At 24.1% G+C, this 27,194-nt stretch overlaps 1 protein-coding gene across 4 annotated transcripts; it reads right to left on the bottom strand.

Annotated features, from left to right (window-relative positions):
• Positions 1-328: 328 nt before the first annotated feature.
• On the bottom strand, positions 329-27,124 carry LOC112600621 (ankyrin-3-like). 4 transcript variants are annotated; one of them, XM_025347900.1, is made up of 27 exons: positions 26,695-27,124; positions 14,284-14,388; positions 14,083-14,215; positions 13,812-13,975; positions 12,922-13,077; positions 12,619-12,747; positions 12,361-12,558; positions 11,998-12,294; positions 11,409-11,903; positions 9,779-9,919; positions 9,557-9,712; positions 9,370-9,468; positions 9,099-9,296; positions 8,848-9,031; positions 8,534-8,632; positions 6,224-6,358; positions 5,625-5,742; positions 4,261-4,332; positions 2,943-3,167; positions 2,498-2,870; positions 2,233-2,437; positions 1,971-2,160; positions 1,442-1,902; positions 957-1,372; positions 770-890; positions 585-701; positions 329-523 (listed from the first exon to the last, which is right to left on the bottom strand). In XM_025347900.1, exons 1-27 carry the CDS (start codon positions 26,788-26,790, stop codon positions 459-461), a joined length of 5,148 nt encoding a protein of 1,715 aa, XP_025203685.1. In that variant the 5' UTR covers positions 26,791-27,124; the 3' UTR covers positions 329-458. The 4 variants fall into 4 exon arrangements, with proteins under 4 accessions (XP_025203685.1, XP_025203686.1, XP_025203687.1 ...); XM_025347901.1 differs by lacking the exon at positions 4,261-4,332 and adding an exon at positions 3,468-3,485; XM_025347902.1 differs by lacking the exon at positions 4,261-4,332.
• Between the last annotated feature and the right edge of the window lie 70 nt (positions 27,125-27,194).

Below are 27,194 nucleotides of genomic sequence, written 5' to 3'. Positions count from 1 at the left end.
TTTGTATACAAATGGAAAATGGACAAGAAAAAAAAACAAAAATTAATTAAATTAAATAAATCTTAAAGGTAAAAATAATAACAACAAATTAGATGTAAAAAAAGGTCACGAACCAGGAATACAATTTAAACAATGCAAATACAATACTTAGATAAATACATATAGGTAAAATTTCAAAAAAGAAAAGAAAAATAACTTAACCATTTTATAAATCAAGTTAGCACTTGATACAAACATAATTAAGCAGTTAAGCTTGGTTAGAATATAGTTAAATAATTTTCTATAAAAAAAGAAAAGAAAAAACAATCAGCATTAATATTTTTTTTTTAATTGTGTGCAATAGCGAAAAATGATTAATTTACGAGTAATAATAACTCATAATATTAACTAACATTTTTGTTATGTGATCCTAATAAGGGGAGGGACATCAATTACCTAATTACTTGATAATCCAAGTGTTACAGAATGTTCTCATCAACTACTTCTGAAACATCACTGTCATAATTATTTGAAGCAGCTTTGCCTAAAAAAAATATTTAAAATAATCAACAATACTTTTAAAAATTATAATATATTAAGCTTACTTTTATCAGTTTTGTCAGATTGCTCAGTTGGGCTTGGTGGAGGTGTGCTTACTTTGCATGATACTCCATTGGGTGTCTTAGAATCATATTCCTTAACTTCTGCAGCATATTTATCATCTGTTAAACATATAAAATTTTAATATGTTAAAAAAATAATATCAATTAATAGATTTCCAACAACTTACCTAGTGTTTTGGGTTTAACCACAATCTTATCAACTACCATCTGTTTGTTTAGAGCACTTATTAACTCTTCATCAACATTCATGGATTGATTAATATTATTTGACTCTACTTGTTTGACTTTCTATAAACAAAATATTATTATTGATTCATATAAAAACAAATTTATTAACCAATCAATATTAAACACCTTATGATTAGAAAGAGAAGTTTTTCGACCAAGAGATCCATCTCTCGATGGTCCTAATTCCTCTTTTAGAGAATCAAATCCAGACTGATCTAATTGTACTTTTGCTACCGCTTTTTCCATATCATCAGTTACAATCTCAATATTGTGTATACACAAATTCACTATATCTTCACGATTGATTGTTCGCAATGCCTTTTCTAGGGAATTCCCAGTAGCTTGTTGTCCAAATGTTTGTAACCACAACCTAAGCATGACCATAGCCTGTCGTTGGGTGTTACCAGGGTATTCTGATTGGATAATACTGATGTCTGATTGAAGAATCCCTAGTTCAGCTGCTAAAGATGGCCAATTATCACCCAGCATGTTTGAAATATCTGATAAACGAATATCTGCTCTACGTATCGTATCAATTTGTTCTACAAATTAAAAAATTATTATTTATAAGACATTATAAGTGTATAGTAAAAAAATGTTAAGTAACATACCAAAACCATTATCATAAAAATTATAACTTTGATCAAGACTTAATAGATCTGATTCAGATTTGGTTGTCACATTAACAATATCTTCGGGAACGGTCACGTTCAATACACATAAAGGTGTTTGTGCAGGATCACCTCGATTTACTTTGGGCTCACGCATAAATAGAATCCGCGCAACATTAGTATCCTCCAGGTCACGTATACGAACAGTAAATGGTAGACGATTTTCGCGGAAAGCAGTGAAATTTAATTCTAGTTGTTCACCCGTTTTAAATATAGGTAATAAATTACCACCAAATTCTACAAATATATTTTTATTTTGCAACACTTCAACATCTCTGCTTTTAGCTACTTCAACAAAGTGCTCTTGGTTTTCTAATGTTTTTTCTTCTTTATCATCTGTCATGCAAAATACTCTAAGACGTGCCTCCATAACATCTGTTCTTTTAGCAAACACTACAAACCTAACAAATAAAATAAATTAAAATAAATAAAATATACAATTAAATGTATTTATTAATAAATTATTTACTTTGCCATGAATGGAACATAGTTAGCTTCAATGAAGAGTTGTGTTGCAATGTTTTTGACTTGACTAACGTTTCTACAGTCTATCAACCAAAATCTTGCAGATAAAGTTGTTGTAAAAGTTACACAGTCCTTGACAAAAGTCAATGGTGTTCCTCCAGTAACATCATCCCACTGGGCTTTAGACTGACCACCTACACATACATAATATTCGAATTAAATCCAACTACTAATTGGAGAATATAACAAGGCAGATAATTACTAACCTGACATACTACAAAGTAATCGCAATGTAGGAGCATCGCCTGAATATTGGTTTATCATTCCTTTAGTAGTGGCTTGTGGCAAAGGAATAGTCAGAGTAATAGCTTTATGAAACTTTCTTCTACGAGGTTCAATGGTTACAACAGGAGACACTGCGACACGATTACCAAATAATTTTGCTACCAATTCAACAGGAATGGGTTGAGCCTAGATAATTTTAATAAAAAATGTACATCAAGAACATGAGGAATTATAAAATTTTCTTACCTGTAGGCCAACTTTTATACGTTTTGTTAATGCGTTGGCTGGAAATAATGCTTGTACCTGTGGTACAACAGTAGAAGACATTACTCCCCCTTCTGGGCCAACAGGATGTATTTCTTGACGTAATCTTGAAATAATAGCAAAATATTGAGGAAAATCTAATGTCAGTATTCGTTCAATGCGACTAGTTCTAAGGTCTTCAATCTGCCTGAGTTCTTCTCCTTCAAAGCTATCATTGAGTACCTCTTGCACAGCTTCTTCGTTAGCTTCCAAACTATGCTCCTTCCATGTCGTTCCATTTTCTGATCTTAATACAACTAGTTCTCTTTCTCTTCCTCGCAATGATGCAAAATGAGGTACTTCAATGATAACAGGTCTATATAAAATTAAAAATTAAAACAATATTACAATGTTAAATATTAAAAATTAAATTATAATTTAAAAATACCCCAAAAATTTTGCTCCAGCTGGGCCAAGTTCAAGTATTCTACTGGCTAATGCTTCTCCTTCCATCAAAGGTGGTGGGTTAACCATTTTGTCTCTCCGCAAATATCGACATGTAACTCGCATAGGACTTGGAGCTTTTCGAGGTGGAATAATCACTCTAACACCCGATTGTCTGCATCCTCGCATTGCTCCTCCACGAGCATCCACCAAAAAACTAACTAAGAAACTAAAATAAAAAATAAACAATTAATATTATTTTTAAAAATATAATATATAAAAATAAATAAAACAGTGCAGTAGAAAATTAATAGATGATGTGCTAATTAAAGTCAGTACGATTAGGTATATCCTACAATCAACTCATGCCCTAAATGATTCAAACATGCTAAAAAATCAAAAATTAAAAATATCAGTAATATTTTAAAGGAATTGTTTGTATTTTATAACATATTCTACTGATGTAATGATAAAATACACAAACTCTATCTATAGAGTACATATTAATTGTGTACTAAATTTAACTTACTTTTTCCAACGGCTTTTTCTGTACAAATGCCAATGCCGTTCAAATTATAATTTAAAAAACACAAAATTTAAAATTAGTGCTGTTATTTACATTGTATAATAAACATAAATTTCAAAATTCAATTTTATTTACAAAGTAGTTTATAAATAAAAATTTTTAACTTACACAATGGAACTTATTATTACTTATTAGTCAATATTATAGTATATACCTATTTATAATTGATTAATTAGAAAGTATATTTATAATCAATGAAAAAAAGTTAATATTTTAGAATTGTATAACAGAATTATAATAAATTTCAACTGATTAAACATGAGAGTAATGATAAAAATTATAATTAATACTTATAGTTAATCTAAATAAAATTAATTAAATTATTATAGAATCTACTCATGCAGTGGTGTTAGAGTACTATATTGAAACTAACAAATAAATACATGTGTTACCTTACTATTCGAAATGCCTAACCTTAATGTGGAAATATAATCAACAAAAATAAAACACCAATGCTAAAAATGTGTGTTTAAATATTTGTGTTATTATTAAATAAATTGGTACATAATTATAATAGAGCAAAAAACATAATGTATTAAATTGTTTATAGCACGTACACCTATAGTATGACATTAAAAGCACAGCAAAATAGTGTTAAAAACTTAAAATAAATATAATAAAAACCAAAATATAAATAGAGTATTAATAAAAAATAAGTAAGAAAGAAATAAAAGATTAAAATTATGTATAAGTTAGTGTTTGTTGTGTTTCATTCAATAACATTCACACAGTCTACCTTTCACGCCACATTCCAGTAGTATTTCCACGAGGACCGAGCATTGCCAACGATCTCTCAAGTCTATCCAACCTGTCGGTATAAAATGCAAATGGTTTTTCTCCAATGCACAAGATGCACATAAATAACAATGCATTCTCATACATAAATTAATATATAATAGTTATTGTACATAAATAATTCAATATTATTATTATTAAGCTACTTTTAAACAAAATTTCATGCCTTAAATTATAAATAATGTATTTTACATCATTCTTCAAAATATTATATTTATTACACTTATTTATTTATTTTAAAATCATAATACATTATATATCTTGATATTATAAAATTAACTTTTAAGTATAATGCGTGAGATAAAATTAATTAAAATACAATTTAACAACACAATAATACAATTTTTAATTTAAAATCCTAAAATATTTTATTTTTTTTTATATATATAAATTGGAATATTACTAAATTAATATAAATATTAACTTATATAATTCTGAGTAGATGAATTTGTATTACGATAATGTGGTAATTTGTTATGGGTGTATCTATCGTCACCTTTAGGAGAAATAAAAATGTATTGGTTTTTAACTTTGAGGATTATTTTTGCTAGAAAATTTTGAGTTGTTATTTTAAAACTTCAAAAGTGAAAAACACTCAGCACTTTTAAAAATAAAAATAAAATTATGGAAAACAGGAATTTTTACACAAATCAAGTTTTAGATTTTTTTTTTATGTTACTATGTAACATAAAAATAAAATTTTTTAACTATTTATTAAAGATATCTACATTTTTTAAATTATAATAATAATAAATTATTTATAGTTGTAGTTTTAAATAATTCAATGACAAGGTTAAACCGATTATACAACAGAAGATTTTCCAAGTTTTCACTTTAGTTTATGACAATTACATTATTGTAAAAATGTTTTTATTAGTTATTTTAAATGTTCAGTGTGAATAACGCCATCTTTTTCAATATATAATGTATGATAAATGTGTATAATAAAACAAATAATACTTTGAATATACATATTTAAAACTTACAACCAAAGCTACATAATATAATATACTATATATTACTTAAAAATAATTTCAACTTAATTTAACTTATTTACTATACTGTTGTGCTCAGTGCTCAAATAATGCCTTAAAATTAACCATAGGTGCAAAGTCTAGTGAAATAACTAATAAGCTTTATACAAAAGATAAAAGACAATTTTTAATTAAAATTAATGGAAAAGCATTTCCACGCATAAATATGTAAGAAGACAATATCCAATATCTTTATATTAATATAATATTATATATCCTTAACATTTTATTAAGCCTTAAAATTCTATATTTTTTAACATATAAAACTTACCCAATATTTACAGGTGAACGGCAGATATCAATGTTGTCAGACAGTAAAGTAACTCCAGATGGGTTAGGTGAATACTGTGGTGAAACATAATGTGTATTACTTACATACTCATTGGCAACTTTATATAAAAAAAAAAATAAACATATATATTAATAAAATTATCATAGAAGGTAAAAAATATTAAATAAAATAAATTAGGACTTACAAAAATGTCATTAAATTATAAATTTTTAATTAGCCAGTTAATTGTAATTAACTAAATAAAGTTCTTAAAAAAAAAATACAAATAGAATAAAGAGTTTATTAGATTCTAAAATCAAATTGTGCATCACTCTCATTTAATACAGTACACTGTATTAATATTATCATAGTTTATATCAACATAAAGATCATTTAACTTTTTTGGCTATTTAATACTAAGATTTTGTAGTTAATAAAAATAATATAAATTAATTTGCACTAAAATTCTGCACAACTTTATAAATTTAAAAATTGTAGCCATTGTGAATTTTTAAAAAAAATATTTTTCTGTGGTTAAATAAGACTTTGAACACTAAAGTACATAAATTTAAAAATAATTTAAATCAAACAAAACTTACAGGTCGAATCATTAGCTACATCTGTTTTCTCATCCCTTGTAACATCTATTTTCAACGAATCATCTCCTAATGATTTCATGTCATCTACTGTCATATAACGATATTGATGTTGATCATTCAACATTGGATCTTCGTCTATCAAAAATCAATTTGTCTATTAATATAATAAATCATATAAAAAACATAAATTCATATTATAACAAATTAAATATAAAAAATATATTTATAAAAAAAAATGTATTATTTGTATTTTATATTGTTAAAAATATTTAACATTCATATGATTCACTCAAATCTTTAATAAAATAATATAAACATATTACACATGAAACATTCCAAGAATTAAAAAAAAAAACAATAAAACATAAACTAATACTACATATTGTAATTGATAAAACTGTTAGCGCAATGTTTATTTATTCAGTATATTATTTTATCTAATAAATAGCATGAATCAGAGTTCATTTAATACAAAATTTATAAAAAAAAATTCTTAATTTCTGTTATTGGAACAATCTCATCAATTATCAAAATAATATATTATGAGATAATTTTTCAGAGAATATTTTTTAATACAAAGTATTACGATATTTAGATAGATTATTCATATCAATTTGAAACATCATAAAAATATTAATCTTATTATGTATGTGTTACATATTTATACATACATAACATATTATATAGTTGTTAAATTGGATAATTTAATAAGTACTTGACTTAGAAAAATATTTTTAACCACAGATCACTTTTTGCATAAAAATTAGTTAAAAGCCTAGTCGTTTTAATAAATTTCTATAATCATTTAAAAAATTATAAATTTAAACAATACATTATACTAAAACATAAATAACTTATAAAACTTAAGTAATCTAATTGTAATTACAAGTTGTTAATTAGTTGTAGATGCTAACATTTGTTAAATTTTATGAAAAAAATTATATCAACTTTACTAAATATTGCTTGCCACTTGTCAGTGTGAAATTTAATAATAATCTCCAATAACTTAAAAATATATTAAATCTAATTAAATAATTCCTTGAAGTTTGTAGTTTAAACAATAATAATAATAATATATATATGCCTATATGTATTATATTTTTGGAGATTAAATTTAAAAAAAATATGTAACACATTAATAATAAAATAAATTTACCAAATCTTAGCAATCGGATAATTGCAAAAATAATTTAATGTTGTAAAAATTATTGAATTAATAGTTTTAACTTTTAAATGTTCTTAATGTAATAATAATCTTAATTTAAATTGATTTTAAGCTTCTTTATTAATTTATTATTTGCCCAAATGATACAAGCATTTAATCATTTAGACAACAAACAAAAACATTAAAATTAATTATTGACAATAGTAACAATAATTAATTATACTGATAAAATTTTTTTTTTTTTTTAAGTAAATATGTTAAATTATAATTAATATAATCTTGCATTGGAAGAACTATTATTTAATGATTATTTTTAATGTTATTTGTTATGCACAGATGCACAATAAACCATCAATCATAGTATGTATATTTTTAACTTAAATATCTGTATCAATACATAACATAAAATTACTAGGATATCAGTAGAACAAAATAGTACAAATAACATGTATATAAAATACAACATTCATAATATAATTTAATCTTTAAAAAAAAAAGTACAAGATATTTGAATTTAAAACATAATGTCTCTCTAAAATAATATAGCAAAATTTTAACATGCGAACACATTGTAAGTAAAATGTTTTAGAATCACAGACCACAGTACAGGTATTGATCACTATACAAACACCTAATGCAAACAATAATTTTAAACATCAAAAACATAATGTCATTAAACGTTTTTGTATTATATGCACACGCCCTAAATTTTTTATAGAATGAACACAAATCACAATAAACATTTAATGACAGTACCTATATTTTTTTGTCAATAAACTAAAAAAAAAAAACTATTATGAGTCCCTTGTTTTATAATTTTAATAGAATGTTTAAATGAATTGATTTTTTATACTATTGTAAAAAAAAGGAGTAGTCAGTATTTTTAATAAATATAAAAAAAATTAAAAAACAATATAAATAATTAAATTTTCAACTAATCATAATAACTAAACCAATTAATAGAATATTTATTTTTGATTAATATTATTTATCTTGACTTAAATTAAATTTAGATAAAATAAAAGCTGAAAAAAAGCAAACATGTAAGCAATGCAATGTTAACACTGATAACACCAAGCAAAACATAAAATAACGCGAGAACGTATTTTCCTATCTCTCATTTTTTTTCTTTTATTACAACTTACGTAGTACGTTTCGACCTTGATAGTATGGAAGATAAATATGTTGCGCATGTGTCGGCTTGCCGTAATCGTTCATGATCACCGACAAGACATCATCACCACCTGTCTCAAATACGTGTCCCAAAAAAATAATAATAATGATAGTAATTAACCCATAAGCAAACTATCCAAGAAAAGCTCAATTTTAAAACCTGATGTATTTTAAAGACATCCCACAGTTTAATTTTACAATTAATGCAGTTAGTAAAAACAAAATATTAAATATTTAGTTAATTCAAAGCTTTAATTATTTCTACTAAACAAGAATTTTATCTTACCTCCTTCGTCTTCAGAATCAGACATAAATGTTTCTTGCATTGATTCGGGAGCTATAACCTTATATTTTTCTTCAATAGTGCTAGTGGTTGTAGTGGTTATAGTTGTTTCAGAAACTACTTTTAATGTTTCTACAACACTGATATATCCTAATCTATGAGCTATGTTTAATGGTGTTTGCCCTTGCTATATCATAAAATCCAAACTTTTAGTCACTCTTTATAGAAATAATTTAATATACAAATTATTTTACCATATTTTGAATATTTGGAGATGCTTTGCTCTGAAGTAATAGTGTAATGACAACTGTATGGCCCTGTTGAGCAGCCTGGTGAAGAGCTGTATAGCCAGATGATGTTTGAACATCTACTGCTGCACCTTTATCTAAAAGAAATCTCACCATGTTGAGTTGGCCGTAATGACTTGCTACATGTAAAGGTGTAAATCCGGTCTAAAAAAATAAAATTATCCAATCAAGTTTTTATACAAAAAAAATATAAATAAAATAAGTTTGGTTTTCTTACTTTAGTTGTTGCATTGATATTTGCATTATTGTCAACTAATAAACTTGCAACATTAACTTTATCTTCTTGAGCACAAAGATGCAAAGGTGTCAAACCATTCTTCAATGACAAACATAATAATGATTAATAAATTAAATGTAAAAAAATATTTGATTATCTAATGATAAACTCATCAGTCATATGATACCTTTGACTGTAAGTTGATTACAGACTTGTGTTCCAATAACAGTTTAGACATTTGTTCATGACCTTCCTGTGCACTCAGGTGTAACGGACTAAACCCAGCTTTAGACTCAGCATTCGCATCTGACTCGTTCATCAACAGTGTAGTAGCAACATCCAACTGGAATACAAGTGTTATACAGACATGCTCTACCACACAAAAAACATACTTCAGTGCAATAATTACCTGATTCTTCTTAGCAGCTATATGCAACGGTGTGTAACCATTTTTAGCAGCCATATGTGGTGATGCTCCATTATCAAGAAGTAAGAATACTATATCCTGGTGATTATAGTGACTAGCCACATGTAACGGTGTAACGCCATTCTGATTTCCAAATAAAATACATTTTAATAATCTAGAGAGAACTCTTTTATTATAATCAATTAAATTATGTACTTGTATAATACACTTAATATAAACTTATTGTATTAAAAGAAATAAAAACAATAATGGATTCTAATTCAATAATCTATAAAGTATAATATTTTTTTTTTATTTATAAAAGTTTCATTCTTTGACTAATTACAAATGTTGCTATATTACATTACTCTTAATATGATGTATAATTCATTGTTTAGAGATTTAAAAATAGATAATACTATTTAATAAACATAGATATAAAACAAAAATTAAGTATTCTTGATTTTTTCAATTTTATGCAAAACAGCTTTGTATTATTATTAAAGTTTAACTTTCAAATTAAAAATAGTTAACTGTCTACATAACAAATTATTTTTTAAAAGACCAATATTTTAATAAAATAACTTAAAATTGTCTTATTTAAAACAATATAATTAACAGAAAATCTTTTGTTTACTATGTAATTATTTTAACATAAAGGTATCTTTTGAATAAATCTTTTCATTAATTATTAAATAATAAATCCAAACAAAGTTCAGATTATTATGATTCATAAATTTAAAAACTGAAAAAAAAAGTTGTGATGGAAGGTTTAATGTGAAATTTATTAAGTAGCTGAATTATTAAGGATCTATTAAATTTGATTTAACAATAAATCGTTGCATTTAATTTCATAAAATAACTATGACATAATTTTCTAAGATTTAATATTTTTAAATAATAATAAAATAACAAAAATGTTTGAGGATAAATTGTTAATATATGTTGAATATCCAATGTTATCAAAATTTGAACTTCAAGTATTTATGAAAAAAATTGGAGCTATTTTTAATTTTTTTGATTTCTGTAAGAATAACTTATAAAAAAAAATGTTCTATTATCAGGTAATTTAAGCTTTTAGACAAAATTTTTATTTAAGTTTATATATACCACAACAACAATGGTACTTAAAGTACTTACTAAATTCAATTTACTTCCAGTTATCCATTTTAAATTTAATTAAGTAGTTTAACTGTTACAAAAGATAACATTACAATAAAAAAAAAAATATTACATCCTTGTAAAACTAATTAATTAATTACTAAGCTTAGGATCTAAAATAATGAATAAGAAAGAAAGGAACATTTCACCAATAAAAATAAACTAAACATAAGATATAAAATATGTTGGACTTTCATATTAAATCTTCTATAATAAAAAACATAATATCGTGAAAATCTTAGACAATTAAATGTAGAAAGATGGAAATTCTTAAGTTTAAGAATTAAAAGAAATTAATCAAACATAAATTCATAAATTAAACTTGAAATGTTTTTACTTAATTTATATATATATTTGGCTAAACATTAAATTTTAGCATTTTCATAATTTGTATTGTTTTTATAGAATAATGAATTAAAGTTTCAAATTCATTATTAGTTTTAAGTTAAAAGTATTAAAATATTATACTTACTCTGCCTTGAGAATTAACAGGTGCCCCTTTTTCCAAAAGCATATTAGCCACTGTAATATTCCCATATTTGGCAGCTAAATGAAGAGGTGTAAACCCTTTTTTTGTAGTCAACACTAAAGAACTTCCACTTTCCAATAAAGCAGTTGCCACTTCATCGTGTCCTTCTTTAGCTGCTATATGTAAAGGTGTGTATAGATCAGTAGTTGTAGTATCTACTGAAGCACCATGTTGAAGGAGTAATGTAACAATCTGAGTATGACCAAGTCTACATGCTACATGAAGTGGTGTTTGGCCATGTCTTGCTTTAGAATCCACTGTTGCTCCGGAACGTACCAAGACTCTCACAAGATCAGACTGATTAGCTCTAGCAGCCAAATGCAAAGGACTTTCTCCACGAACTGTACTCGCATCTGGGTAAGCACCATGACTAACTAAGACAAGGGCGATGTTCATACAGCCCATAAAACTGGCAACATGTAATGGTGTTAAGCCAGACTAAAAATAAAAATAAATAAATATAATATATCTTTAAATACAAATATTCATAGTAAATGATAAATACAAAATAGCTTTATTACAAAATACATACTTCTGTTGTTGCTTCAATAGAAGCTCCATGTTTTAGTAAAAGTTCCACTACTTTAATTCTATTCTTTTTGCAAGCTATATGAAGAGGTGTAAAACCATTTAATGCTCTAGCATCTGGATCAGCATGATGATCTAACAGTGTTTTTGCCACTTTTACATGCCCACAATGAGCTGCTACATGTAAACTAGTTAGATAATCAACAGTGACATCGTCAACAGGTACTTTGTAAGTTAAAAGTACTTTAGCCGCATCCACATGATCTCCTTGAGCTGCCATATGCAAAGGGGCTAATCCATTCTAAAAAAATTATGAATTAAGCATATTAGTTACTACATATCATTTTAACAAATAAACTAATAGTACCTTTGTTTTTAATGTTCTAGGAGTGTTGGTTTGCAATAAACGTTCAATAACGTGATCATGTCCAGACCTTGCTGCACAATGTAATGGAGTAAGTCCATCTCGAGTCTTAGCTTCAATATTAGCACCCAATTGTATTAACAAATCAACCATATTTAATTTTCCCCATTTAGCAGCTACATGTAATGGTGTTATATTATGCTATTTAAAAAAATATTACTGTTATTTTTTAAACAAAAAAGTATGAAATTTATATCATACTTTAGCAGTAAAATTTACATCTGCCCCTTTTTGAACCAACATAGAAGCAACATTGTTATTACCATAGTGTGCTGCTATATGTAATGGAGTAAAACCACTTTTAGAAGTGACATCAGGATTATGATCATTCTAAAATATATATTTAATTTAAGTTTAATATGTTCATTAAAATATAATATAAAACTACTTAATTAGATTTTTAAAATGATAAAATATTAATGTAATTAGCAAATAAAAAACCATTTTACAAATATTAAAAAAAAAAAAAACTAGTATAAAAATACTTATTAAACTTGTTGAAACCTGTAATAATAAGTTAGTGGCCTTGGTATCATCCTTCTTAGCAGCAATATGAAGAGCAGGTAATCTTACTTTGCCTTTAGTATCATTTTCCAATAATATAGCAACAACTTTATCATGGCCTTGTTGCATTGATACTGCTAATGGTGAAAATCCATCCTAAAAAAAATAAAATAGTTAGTATAAATATTCTTATATTTGAATGAACTAAATACTAATTTTTAGGATAGTAGTACTGGATCTAGATTTGAACTTTTAAAAAAAGCCAAATTCTCAAGTACTTTATTACTTGATAACTATTTTAATAATTTAATAGCATTAATGACAACTACAACATATTTAAACATTACTCAATAATTTTTCATATTTTTATTGTTAATTTTCACTTTGATTTTAAGTAACAATAGCTGAATACAATAAAATTAGTCTATTTCAAGTATTTAGTAAACATAATTATTCTTGAATATACTCAGCTGTTTTGGGCACTTAGAAACGACAAGTACTTGACGCTATTACTCTCATATTAAAAAAAAGTTCTTATATAACTATCTCTTGTTATTTCATTAAAATAATACAATATTTTAGTAACCTTGAATAAGAGAACTAAATACAATATTTATATTCAACACATAAAACCGCAATTATTAAACAAAACTTTCATGGTCCAATCACTAAAAAGTTCAATTAAGAACATTTAGCCTATATTTTCTGGATATGTAATTTATTATTCAACACTAACAAGAGTAAATTGTTAAATGGGCCCAATTGTTAATAGGAACCTTGAACACAATTAACCTGATTCTACTTACTATTTATTTATGAATGTCATTTAATTTTGTCTAAAGTAAATCTAAAATTATTATATATATAATATAAACTTTAGTTTATTTCACCTCAGTGACTAAAAGTTGATTAGCACCATTTCGCAAAAGAAATTCAACAATGCTACAATGATTTTCTTGTGCAGCCATATAAAGTGGTGTGAAACCACTATGCGATTGTATATTTATAGATGCATTATTTTCTACTAACACTTTGACGATTTCTTCTTGACCAGCTAAAATTAAAATTAAAATTAATTAAAATGTCATCTAATTATATGTACTAACATAATATTATAATCTATAGGATTAGATAATTAAGTTCTAATCAATATGTACTGACCTAATGATGCAATATGAAGTGCAGAATTTCCTTTCTTGGTTACTGAATTTACAGAACATCCTCTTTGTAATAAACATTTTACTATATCTACATGACCATCTTTTGCAGCTAAATGGAGTGCATTAAGCCCATTCTGTAATTGACATATACAAAGAGATAATAAATAATAATAATCTTGAAAAAAGAAAGAAAAATACTCACGGCATTTGCTGTATTTACGTCAACACCAGTACTTTCAAGTAATTGTAAAACTTTTTCTAAATTTCCTGATCTTGCAGCTCTTAAATATGAAGTTGCAGGATCCGCCTAGAACATTTAAATTTTAAATTTAAATTTTGATCATGCATTTTTTTGATTTTTTTTTTTAAATAAATATACTTTTTTTCAAACAATTTACACTTTTTTTGATATTTTTTGTGCTTTAAAATCTGACACAAATAATAAGTATCTTTTTCATTGAAAAATTACATAGATCTAATTAGTTAAACAATTATTACTTAATGAATTCATGTAAACTCAGTTTAAAAAAAAATACTTTAGTAAAATTCAATAAACAATCACTGGAAATAAAAGGAGAGAATGGAGAGACTTAGGTCCTCAAAACTACCTATGCTAATCATGTTCTCCAAACCATGAGACCTTAGTATCAAGTAAATACCATATGTTTCTATTTTTCTGTAGAAAATGTAATAAATGAACAATAACGAATATGACCTAACCATGCAATATTTTACTACACACATGTATTTTTATACCATGAATTATACTCTGATTGCATTAATAATTATAAAATAAATAGTAATTTCACAGTGATTTATTATCAATAATAATAATTTGGTAGTGTAGGTATTAGTACCTGTGTTTTTTCAATCAATATTATGGGGGAATTCCAAAGTATTTGGATTATTTGCCAGATGCAAACAAATATTTCATTATTATTTATTAATAAATAATATTAACATATTTATTATAAATAATATAAATATAATACAAAATAGTTTTGTTTTATATTAAATTTTGAGCGGAGCAACCTTGATTTTACAATGTATTTTGTATTTATTATTTTTTTTTTTTTTTTTTTTATCATATTTAAAAACAGGAAATTATTTAACATTGAAGATGATTTCTAGTATAGAAAACTTGATCTTGTTGGTATTTAGAAAAAAGTTTAAACTAAGAGATATTTTGCAATTTTCGTACTAAATGGAAAAAAACTATTAATTGCAGTGGAAAAACGGGTATATTTATCCAACACAAATTTTGACAGTATATAATAGATTTTCATTTTTTTTTTTTTTTTAATTTAGAAAGGAATACCATAATCCGTAGAGATTTAATATTCTCATTGAACATTTATTAAAATTAGTTTAAGCTACCGAATTAAGAAAAATCTGAAAATAATATAAGTATGATTTAACATATAATGTCCTTAAAAGTATAATATGTTGATCTCGCCTTCAAAACCTACTATACCGCAGAGTAAAATCCCTGTAATAAAGGAATAGTAAAAAAAAAAAAGTGGACGTGCCTATAATACGCAAGAGTAAAAAATACTACCTATTTAATTTCACGTTGATAAATAAAAACAATTATCAAACAATATTTTCTCTAACATCTTTTACTTATTTCTATAAATATCAAATTGATTTAAGATAGCTAGGTGCATAGTTTATATCTATAGAAAAATAATAAATTACCTACCTAACTTATGTATAAAAAAATCTCGAAACGGCACATTTTTGTATTCCTGCCAATATATTAACAGTAACCTCTATACCTCTGTTTATACTCTATAGGCTCATCTTATACATTAATTTAGTCATTGTATCCTTCCTGATTAAAACATAATCGAAAGAAAAACACTTGTAATATCCGGAGAACTGGCATTTATGAACATAATATATACAAAAACATATTTTAAAATTAGATTTTGATATTGCTTGTTTATATTAAATTAGGAATTATAATCGAATTTACAGAAATCACGGGTAAATGGAAATTTAATTTCACTAAACATTCATTTTAAAGCCATTTAAGTTAGGTAGATGATAAATACTATTCAATTAAATTGAATGAAATAATATCATTTTGTTATTAAGTGTTAATTAAACAATAAAAAATAATTAAAATGTAAGCCACTAACTTAAAAAAAATAATATATTTTTCAAAATGATGCGCCTATTTTTTTTTTTTTTTTATATATATATATACATTTAAAACGTATATTAATAAACATTTCTTTGGGACTAAATTATTAACATTGTAATTTAAATTTAACTAATTATTCCTTCTGATAAAAGAAAAAAAAAGGTTGATTATAATCGCTTTACCCGTTTTATAAGTACATAGGGGTTGGTTATCAGGATACTACACGTACAGAGAACTATTGAGCTGGTTGTGGATGCATCCATTGACCTAAATAAACTAGACTTTTATTCTCCGTTATTAACACGTAAAAAAATAAAAAGTCTATGTTAAAGTTTAACGCTGCATAAATTGAAAATAAATGATGCAATATAACACAGAATTTGACGAATAATAATATATTTAAAATGACAAACATTAAATATTAATTATATTAATACTCTTTGCTAGAATGCCTACATAGAACACATTTAGGTTCCATAAACTGTGTAGGTGTCTCATTATCCTTGATCACAACATATAGCAACTATAATGGTTAAAATTATTTTATTGTGTGTGCCATATAATGTGTATACAACACGAATAGACGTCGTCATTGGGTATTCAACATTTCAACTAACGATGAATGCTAGGTTACGATTTAAGATAGTAAGAGAAATTAGGTGTACATGTCGTCAAAACAATCTTCAAGAATTGTAGTCTTAAAGCTTATACTCTGAATAAACAGATATATATAATATAATCTAAACAACTAAAATAAAACGTTAAAATATTGTCTAACCACACAAACAAAACATAAAACTATGAGTTAATTTCTACATCAGAGGTTCTCAAAACATTTTTCGCGTAATCTATATTGTGTATAATGCGAATCAGTCACACGCATTCAAATAACAACTTAATTAAAAAACTATTCGAAATTATTAATATATTACTCACATAAAACAGCACAATTATTTGAAATGCTCTACGGAATTTTCATTAAATAATTGAAAAAAAAAAATCAAACTTATAAAAACACTAATTTTATTAACTATATTTATAACATTAAAAAAACAATTGATAACTAATTTTAAATGTTTTAATTTATGTTCAGTTTCTATATGATATTATGTTGTCATATAATTAAACATTTTACAGATAACAGATAATCTTTATATAATACGAAAATAAATCATATACTATATAGTTAATACAATATTAGTTATACTAATATTTATTTCGTCCCCAAACAAAAGTAACGAGGACATTAGTTTCACAAACCAATTTAGACTAAATGACATCATGTTTTTATTATACAGACCGTAAATCATTATGTTTATACTCTTAAATTAATATAATAATTTTATTTATTACAAGCAGATGTTGATAATGAACTATTAAAAAATATAAGCTATGTAATTACATATACATATTAATTATATACATTTATATACAATATGATTTCGTCATTTATATTTTATTTAAATAGTGTTACTATAAATATTAAATAAATACTGAAAATAATAAATATACATTAGTATTATAAAATTAAATAATATTATATATACAATCTTAAATTAACATTTAATAAATTTAGATTCATAATTCATATTATAATAAATATTTACTAAATATTAACAAATTAAAATCAGTTAATATGAATTAAGACACTTAAATTAATTTCAATTGTCAAAAAAAAAATTATAAAATAATATATAGAATTTAATATTTTAAACCCAGACGACTATATCTATATTTACACACTAATTTTTATAACATTACAACACGATTTTTGGTGAAAAATTGTTTTAAATTATTATAATATTATTTATGCCACTTAAAATTATATAATTACTACTCTACAATAATAAAATCCAATAATGTTCACTGTTTTAACTTTAAACAATAGCGTGTACAAGCAACTTTATTGATCGAATCGGAGACTAAAATATCTATATATTTATAGCTGGTATAACTTCGAATACAATACACTGTCCAGGTGTATGTTTAAGGTCAAAGGGGGTAATCAGTATTTTTTATGACAATATATTATTTAATAACTAATTCACCCCAGTATACTAACAGAGCTAAATAAACAAAAATATTATTTTTTGTTAACCACATAGCACATATTATTTTTTATACAAAACAGTGGCGTATTTACGGGGGTGGGGAGGGATCAAGAAGATAAATCCCTCCCATAGGCTGTATACACGCAAATAATTATAATCATCATATTATTTAAAAAATTATTATTATTATTATTTTTTATCAATAATTGATTAAATTTGCAAGAATTAAAATATTATAATATATTATACAATATTCTCATTGGTATCTTCATTTATAAAGTTATATCCCCCCCCCATGACAAAAACCTAAACACGCCACTGATACGAAACGTATTTAAAATTCAAAGAATGTTTCGAGGACATCTTTAAAAAGTGTGACATTTAAATGTTTAACGTAATTTTAGATGACAGTTTAAAAATAAGTTATATTAACTAAATATTAATAGATTATTGTTCGTGCTACTGAAAATAATATTATAATTTACAATACTAATGAAATAATCGATACCGATTGTAGTTTTACAACTATAACAATAAAAATGTAAATACCTACAGTATTTTTATGCTCACCCACAATGTAAAAAACAAAAAAAAAATTAAAAGTTCTATATTTTAAGAAATTATTTATCTCAATAAAAAAGTCATTAAAAATTATACTCAGCTCAAGATACTTATTTACATAGCAATGTAATTTATTGTTATTGCAAAATTTGTAATTTCGTAATTCAATTACGAAACTGCATGACTTGCAATTTTAAGTATAATATAAATAAATATCAAATATTTTATAATATTTTAGTATTCAAATATTTATTTAATAGGTGAATACAATTATAGTTTAAATTGCTCGCCTGTTACTTAATTAAAAATTATCATCTAGCAATTAAACATTAAAATGGTAAGTTAGTAGATTATTTAAAATATATATGCGACAAGGGTGTGCCTAAGCACATTTGACACACCCGTAACTCAAATGTTCAATTTAAGAGTGAAGTAACATTTATTTTTATTTATTTAATTAATCAAAAATTTAAAATTATTAATCCAAACAAATTAATCAAATAATATTTTAAACGTAAGTAAAAAATCTTTTTCAACTTCATCGTTAATTATATCCTGAATTATAAAAAATCTGTATAAACGTCCTGAAGTAAAAATAATGATTAGAAATTAAAACTGTCCAAATCGTTTAATACACATGTAAATAATAATAGGTATACTAAGTAGGTCAATACTAAAATACTATTACATTCTCAGGCTATTTTAATTTATAAATATATTAAATTATCTTAAACATTGTATATAATAAGTAAACTTTATATTTATAGATAAATAAATCATTGGTTAAATCATTGATTATAGAATATATAGTATATTCTATAATCAATGGTTAAATGTATTTGAAGTGTTTTATAATATTTATTATAGATTAAAGGTAGTATAGCAATTATCCAACAATTAATCATAAAAGATAAAATTAATAAATTAGAAAAATAATTTTAAACTAATAAAATCATTAAAACAACTTTTTTTAAATATATTTACAATCTGTATTAAAGTGATACGATAAGAAAATTTTAGAAAAATGTGTACAAAGTGTGATGACGTAATATAAGAAGACATCCAATGACATTACTTCAATTATTAAAACAACTTAAATTCAAAAGCGACTAACAGTCTGTTTAGTTCTCTCATCAGAAATCAATTCTTTTGAGTAGAACAGAACTGAAGAATGCGCATTCATGGCCAATGTTTAAAATTAGGGAACGGTTTTTAACTTAAATGAATATTTTCATGTAGTTTTAACATTGGAAAGTTTTTGACATAATTATACATTTCATTTAATTTTGAATAAGCTGATACTAATTTTATTTTAAATATTTTTAAATACTTTACATATAAATATGCTGCTATTGCAATAAAAAAAACATTTGAGCTCGTGAAATGTAAAAACTTGCAAAAAAAGCATACATTTCCGCTAATTTTGGATTTTTAGTTGATATTATTGTAAAACTTCTAAAATGGCATTAACTGAAAGCCTAGAAATAGTTGATAATGCCATAAAACGATTGGAACGTGTTCCTGGAGAAATTGAAGTTTTAACCAATTCAAAATCACAAAACATACTGAGAAAAAACCAGGATTTAACGCTATAATATCGATAAGGGATATACTATTAAACAAAACTCAAAAAATAATTTAGAAATAGAATACAATCCAATAGAATTAACGTGTTTGAAATATGCACCTATATCCTATATCACTTCCATTGATATGTTGGAGAGATCATTTAGTCGTAATAAAGTAATGCTAAGATCGAATCACCGTCATTTTAAATTTTAAAATTTCAAACTACATGTCATCTCGAACTGTTTCCCTCACAAAGACTAATTGGAATAATTCAGAATAAAAATTGTATATTATTAAATATATTTAATTAATTAATTTGTGTTATGTATTATTTATAAATTACCTACAGTGAATTCTATTTTATTTTCAATTTAAATATTTAAATATTTATGAAGTAATAAACAAATATATTATAAATAATTATTTTTAATTTTATACTAAATTAAAATCCGCTCCCTGCTTATAATGCATTATAACAAATTTTTAAGCTTAACGTAATAATTCAAACTTTACAACACAACGACAAACCGTCGTACAAGTTTTCTCACTTGCTCAACAAATCAAAATAATTTTAAATATATTATTTCTTACCTAAAATTGAAGAATCATTTGTATGTATGTATTCAACGACATATAGGAATTACCTCGGGAATTACTGAATGTAATTAGTAAAATCAAGTAAAACGGAAATAAACGGATGGTGTATTAGCTATTTAAACAATAATTAATGATATACATATATGTCACTTGTAAAACCAAGAAACCAAGAATGGCGATATTTACTTTTATACAAAAATATAGTAAACATTTGTCATTTAAATTATAAACCTCACCATTATTATTAAAATATTAATAATGTGTTTACTCATTTCAATTAACGCTAAAATATATTAATTACTAAAATCTACATTTTTTATAAATTTATTATCATGGATTAATGTATTATCTATATAAATAATAACTTGTTAATTTGTTATGGAAACTATAGAAAATTTTCGATTTACTTAAAATATAATGAAAATGTCATTAAAATTTCTTAATTTAATTTTAATTATTTATTATCTGGTACCTTATAAATACCTTATAAATTCTGTCAGAAATATGAACACACAATAAAATTGTATTTGTAAAAATAATAAAAGTTTATTACTGTTAAAATATCAATAATAAAATATTCCTTAGGTAATCTTTCATATTTTAATAGTAGATACATATTTAATAATCTCTCTCTCGCTTTGGTCTATATACAACATAATATAGCCAAAACACGTTCACGCAAAATAATTTTTAAATAAAATATAATATATTGATGTGTCTAAATATTATATCAAAATAATTTTTACAACGATTTAAATTCACATTTTTTTTAATTCACACAATTATTAAATATAAACTAATATACCGAATCCTATATCGTTTTTGAAATATGTAATTTTATTCCAAGATTAATTAAAAATTGTAAAAAACAATTTTAAGCAAGAGCGTTTTAACTATACTACGCGTGGGTCTGAAAGAAAACAATAATATTGCGCTGACATTCACTTAATAACTATTTAAACAAAATTTAAAAATATAATTTATGTATGAATAAGTCTAATAGGTATTTATGTAAGTATAATTTACACATGTTTTTTTTTAAGGTACTTTAATAGTATCAACAAAAAAAATGTTACCTAATAATTATTCCATATTATTATTTTATTATTTAGTTATTTAAATTTTTCACAAAGAGCAACTTTTTGTTTTTGAAGCAATGACGTTAATAAACAAAATTACATAATTTTATACGTTATTTATTATTTTTACTCCTCTCTTCCATAAAATAATAATAAATATAAACTGCACTAAAACATCAAACAGCTAGTCTTATAATTTTGAACAATTTAATAACACCTACTACAATATTATACTTGATAAATACCTATAACACACAAGGATACTGTTAAAATACTTGTGGGCAGATAATGCTTAACGCAGTATAGGAATAACTAACGTTAGTTTAGTTGTGATGGTCTATGTTATTTTATAACCGGTTTCTCGATGTCCGTAATATTTTTTTTCTCTACCTAACAGTAAGTTTATCCAGAATACAAAACGTCTTTAATATAGGTTCATCCTATGGGAATTTTTATTATTTTTTAAACTAAATAAGGTTTTTGCACATTTTCTTTAATCATCACCAAATTTAAAGACAACATTCACTAATTTTAAAATCAATTGAGTATTAATCGAGGTATTAATACCTCGACTTAAATAAATTAAATATTTTTTAAATTTAATATTTAAATTAAACATTATTATAATAAGATAGGCTTTTTTTATCTTAAGTGACACAATATGAGTATGAGACACTAAAACATTTTAATTTAATTAAATAATATCTGATTTAACATAATTGCCAAGTAAATACAAAAAATAATTTTATTTTTCGATTGAGTAATAAACAAACTAATGATTATCAACCATTTGTAAAAGTATTGTTGCAAATATACATAAAATATAGCTAGAACAAAACAAAATAAGTCAAAACTTTAATAGATAACATAACATTATGTTCGAGGTCAATGTTCTAGCGTCAACCGATAGAATGGTGGTGATTGGCGGAGCTCATTATTATTTCATAAGGTACATAGAAATATGTAGTATCTGAAAACGAGGCACAACTATATAATATATAACTCCCCATAAAACAACTCCATATATTAGACTTGTAATATAAAATTAAAAAGAAAATCATCGTACACAAAGTAATAGTACTAATTATTACACTAACAAGCCTACCAGAAAAATGTAATAGTTATTTAATATTTATAAAACTTTTACGCGGTTATTTCACTAACACGTCTACCAGAAAAATTTTATAGTTATACAATATTTATAAAACTTTTGTGCAATTATTTTAAAAACATTGTACGTATATCATTTATAGTTACTTCAAAATATTACAGAAAAAATACAAAAAATACTTCAAAAACAACTCAAAATAAAGTTAAAATATCTATTTACGATGATTATGTCATGGTCCAGTGAAAATGATAGAATAACTAAAAACATTCGTCCTTGCGATAAAAAAAAAAAGTATTCCATTGTTTCCATATTGACCTGAACACAATTTCTATCAGTGAAACTAACTTCCGACGTGGAAATTATTTTAAAAACTAATGGACCTATACAAGTATAACATAAAAAAAATAAACTAATTTATTATTTAGTAAATAGGGTAATTTATTAATAGATAATTATTATTAAACTTCAACTTTATCACAAAAACAAAACAAACAAAAGAAGATACAGCCAACAAATCTATCATTCGTCTAACTTCATTCAGCTCGGCACGGAATAATATTATACACTTTAAATTAGACCGCAACACGTACCTACCTTTCGGATTCAAAAAACGATTCTAAGCAGTGTTCAGAGAACTACAATTTTGTAATTTTCAATGAATACTTTAGAAATATTTTTATTAATTGCAAATTTAATCCGATCTCGATGTTTATAAGTCTAAATTTAGTCAAATTTATATCTGAACACTGAATCTATTGATCAATACGCTAATATCACATATTTACTTCAATATGTTTACGGAACGAAAATCCTACAAGTTATTAAAATAATATATAATCCTCCCTTAAAAAATAAAAAGATAATTAATATAAATGAGAGAAACTTCAAAGAAAACGCCACACCCACTTGTGTTGTCTCCATTATACAAACGTCAACACGTCAAATTTTTCGTTCACAATAATACATTTTGCTCTTTTATTTTAAAAATTAAAGTAAATTGATTTATTGATAAGTCTAATGGTAAGAAGTTATGACGAATCTAAGAAGTTTATGTTGGTATTTTTATTAAGAAGCAAGTTATGAGCATTTTTTGTAAATTTTTTGTAAATGATATCAACTTGTTTAAAAATTAAAATTTCAATGAAAATTCCAAAGATGAGCTAAATAATAATTTTATTATGAATCAATTCAATTCGTGAATATTGTTATTTTAAAAATAACAGAGTAAAATAAATTATTGTGAACATAAAATTTGCCATGTTGTAAATTTGTAAGATGGAGATGAGCACATTGCAGTTCCGGCATCTCTTGATACTTAACATTTCGCTTTTCTCGGTATGATAAATTGTTGTTGAAACATATTATAATTTTAAATTTAATTCAGTAAATTTCAATTGCATACCAAATGCCATGTTAAGGTACAAAGTTATTTTTGTTATTAGTCTTAGTATAATTTCTTTTGTCTTAACAATTTATCACAAAAATCACTAATATTGAATAAAATACTAAAATATTTTTTTTTTTTTTTTTTACAATTTACTGAATAAAATCCAAAAAGGCCATAAATTTGTAAATCATAGGAATGTGTAATTATGCATAAACGATGAAATAAAGCAAGCAGTAGCATCATAAAAAGGGAAACATTTCATATTTATTATTTATTAGAATATCTATTATAATCTCAGGTCTATAAATTTACTGAGTAATTATATTATAATCAAAATCAAATAGATACAACTAACAACTAGGTATTTAACTTATTTTTAGATTTTTAATTGGAATTAAGAAATTTACAATCAATAAAATTATGTATTTACACAAAAATAAACGCCCTATAATAATCAAAAGTAAAATTTGGTATAATAGATATAAAGATACATTAATAATTATTAACCAGCATAATATTCTGATTTATTACAATTAAAACAACCTAATGTAAAATAAATTTGTGCTTAGAAAAAATATGAAACAAATTAATTAAAATATCAAATGATTCTCTCATAGGTAGGTTGAAAAGATTAATTTTTCAACATTTATTTAAATAGATATTTTAATACAAAGTAATAAATAGGTATTACAGAATTATTATATATTTTACTTATTTGGTTTGAATATATTAAGATTAACATTAGAGTTGTATACATCACTATTAGTTTAATGTAATTAAATAGTTGACAACAATGATAAATAGGTACTTTTAAAAGGTTAATCATAATTTTTTAGAAATTTAACTAAAACCCTGATAAATTTTAATTATATTATTGCAATAAAAAAAAATAATAAACTTGGTAACTTGACATTTATACTTTCATCTAAAATTAAGTAAAATGTATTTAAATGAAAATTTGAAATTGCTAAAAAATTGTATCAATATTATTATTATATGAGCACCTTGTGTCATACTTGGAGAATATATTAAACTGGTCAGTGATTTATCAATTTTTTACAATAACTCTCTAGATAGTTTGTCAATATAAATAGTGCCTACCTATTATACATAATAATCAATAACAGAAATTATATTTGATTTAGAAAAAAAGCTTTTTTAACTTTTAACACAAATAATTTTTAAAATTTTTAATTTCTTGGACCTGAGACAATTTTATGTAGAGAAAGTTAATATTATAATAATATAATATATACTGACCTAATAGGTATACTTATTATAATATCATGTTAGTTTGGTGTATTCATACTCTTTATTTATTTATCAACTTGGCGCAAACACTTAAATATCTTAAATTTAATGACTGTAATCATTTTTTTTAAATTAGTAATTCACATTTTATTCAAATATTAAAAAATGAATATTGGTTGATAATAAATTTTTATTATCAAAAGATACTTGTATTTTTTTATTTAAGACATAAAGTAACTAACATATTGAGTTCTAAATCTTTAAAAACAGTAGACAAATGTTTGCTTCAAAGTGACACTTTGTTTGACAAGAAATCAGCATGTGTAATTATGTATTTAATTAAAATATGAAATTGATTTAATATTATTCAGAACTATACCTAGTGTATAAATTTATTTTAAAACATTGTTTTAAAATAATAATACACTAATAATATTTACCAACATACAGCTAATAAGATTAAAAATTATATTTTAATTTAATTGAACTGTATATTTATAAGATTAAATACTTGAAAAATTACATAATATTATCCTAATACTTTTCAACAAAACAGTTTAAATCTGATTTATTCAAACTTATATAAGTAAGAGTAGGTATCTAAGTATTTATTGTAATAATGTAGTATTTAAGTTTCAAAATAAAACAATAGTTTATAATAAATACCAGCTTAATTATGTAAAAATAAATGCACCTACTAATCAAACAATATTATTTGTTATTAAATTAACATATTAAACTTAAAGTAACTATTTTAAATTAATATTTGTAGTTTGTAAGTAAGTATAAGGCATTTAAACTATAATTAAAACAAATTCTAAATATTTAATTAAATATCAATAGCAAAATACAAATTACCTGTTTGGTTTTTGGTAAAGTCTCCATACCATTAATGATTGGAGCCAAATCCATATCCTTTTCTGGATGCAACGAACCGTTTTCGGCAGCTGGCATTTTTATGTTTTGATAAGTCCAAAATTTATCGTTTAGAATCCGATGATACTAAAACTATTTAATCGTTTATATAAAATTAAATCATTAAGCTGACGATCCATTTATGACCATAAACCACTAAAATTCCATTTATATTTAACTATCAGGCGCGCCAGCACAAATTCATGACTGATATTTTTTATGAAATTGGTTTCATTTAATATTTCAAAGAAAATAACAACAAAAATGCATCAGCAAAACAATTTGAACAGCCGGAAAGAAGAAAATCGCAACTACTTACACCCTACAACACTAACGACACTACAACGGCAACTAGCGAGTAGTGACTAGTGAGTAGTGACACTGACCGCGGAAATTTTTTTGCCATTAGTGATTGTAAAACATTTTAGTAAACAAACCATAAC

This window comes from Melanaphis sacchari, unplaced genomic scaffold (assembly GCF_002803265.2).
Source record: "Melanaphis sacchari strain LSU unplaced genomic scaffold, SCAv2.0 Contig65_pilon_pilon, whole genome shotgun sequence".
Taxonomy (NCBI): Eukaryota; Metazoa; Arthropoda; class Insecta; order Hemiptera; family Aphididae; genus Melanaphis; species Melanaphis sacchari.
This window is presented reverse-complemented; position numbering and strand designations above follow the sequence as displayed.

Bases quoted from the DNA above. Each gene is read 5' to 3' on its own strand.
- LOC112600621 (XM_025347900.1), bottom strand. From the start codon at position 26,790: ATGCCAGCTGCCGAAAACGGTTCGTTGCATCCAGAAAAGGATATGGAT. The intron at 12,295-12,360 runs GTACTATTAGTT...TAATTTTTTTAG, and splicing joins CTAGAACATTAAAAACAAAG to AATGGATTAGCCCCTTTGCA. The intron at 8,633-8,847 runs GTAAGATAAAAT...TATTTGAGACAG, and splicing joins TGATTCTGAAGACGAAGGAG to GTGGTGATGATGTCTTGTCG.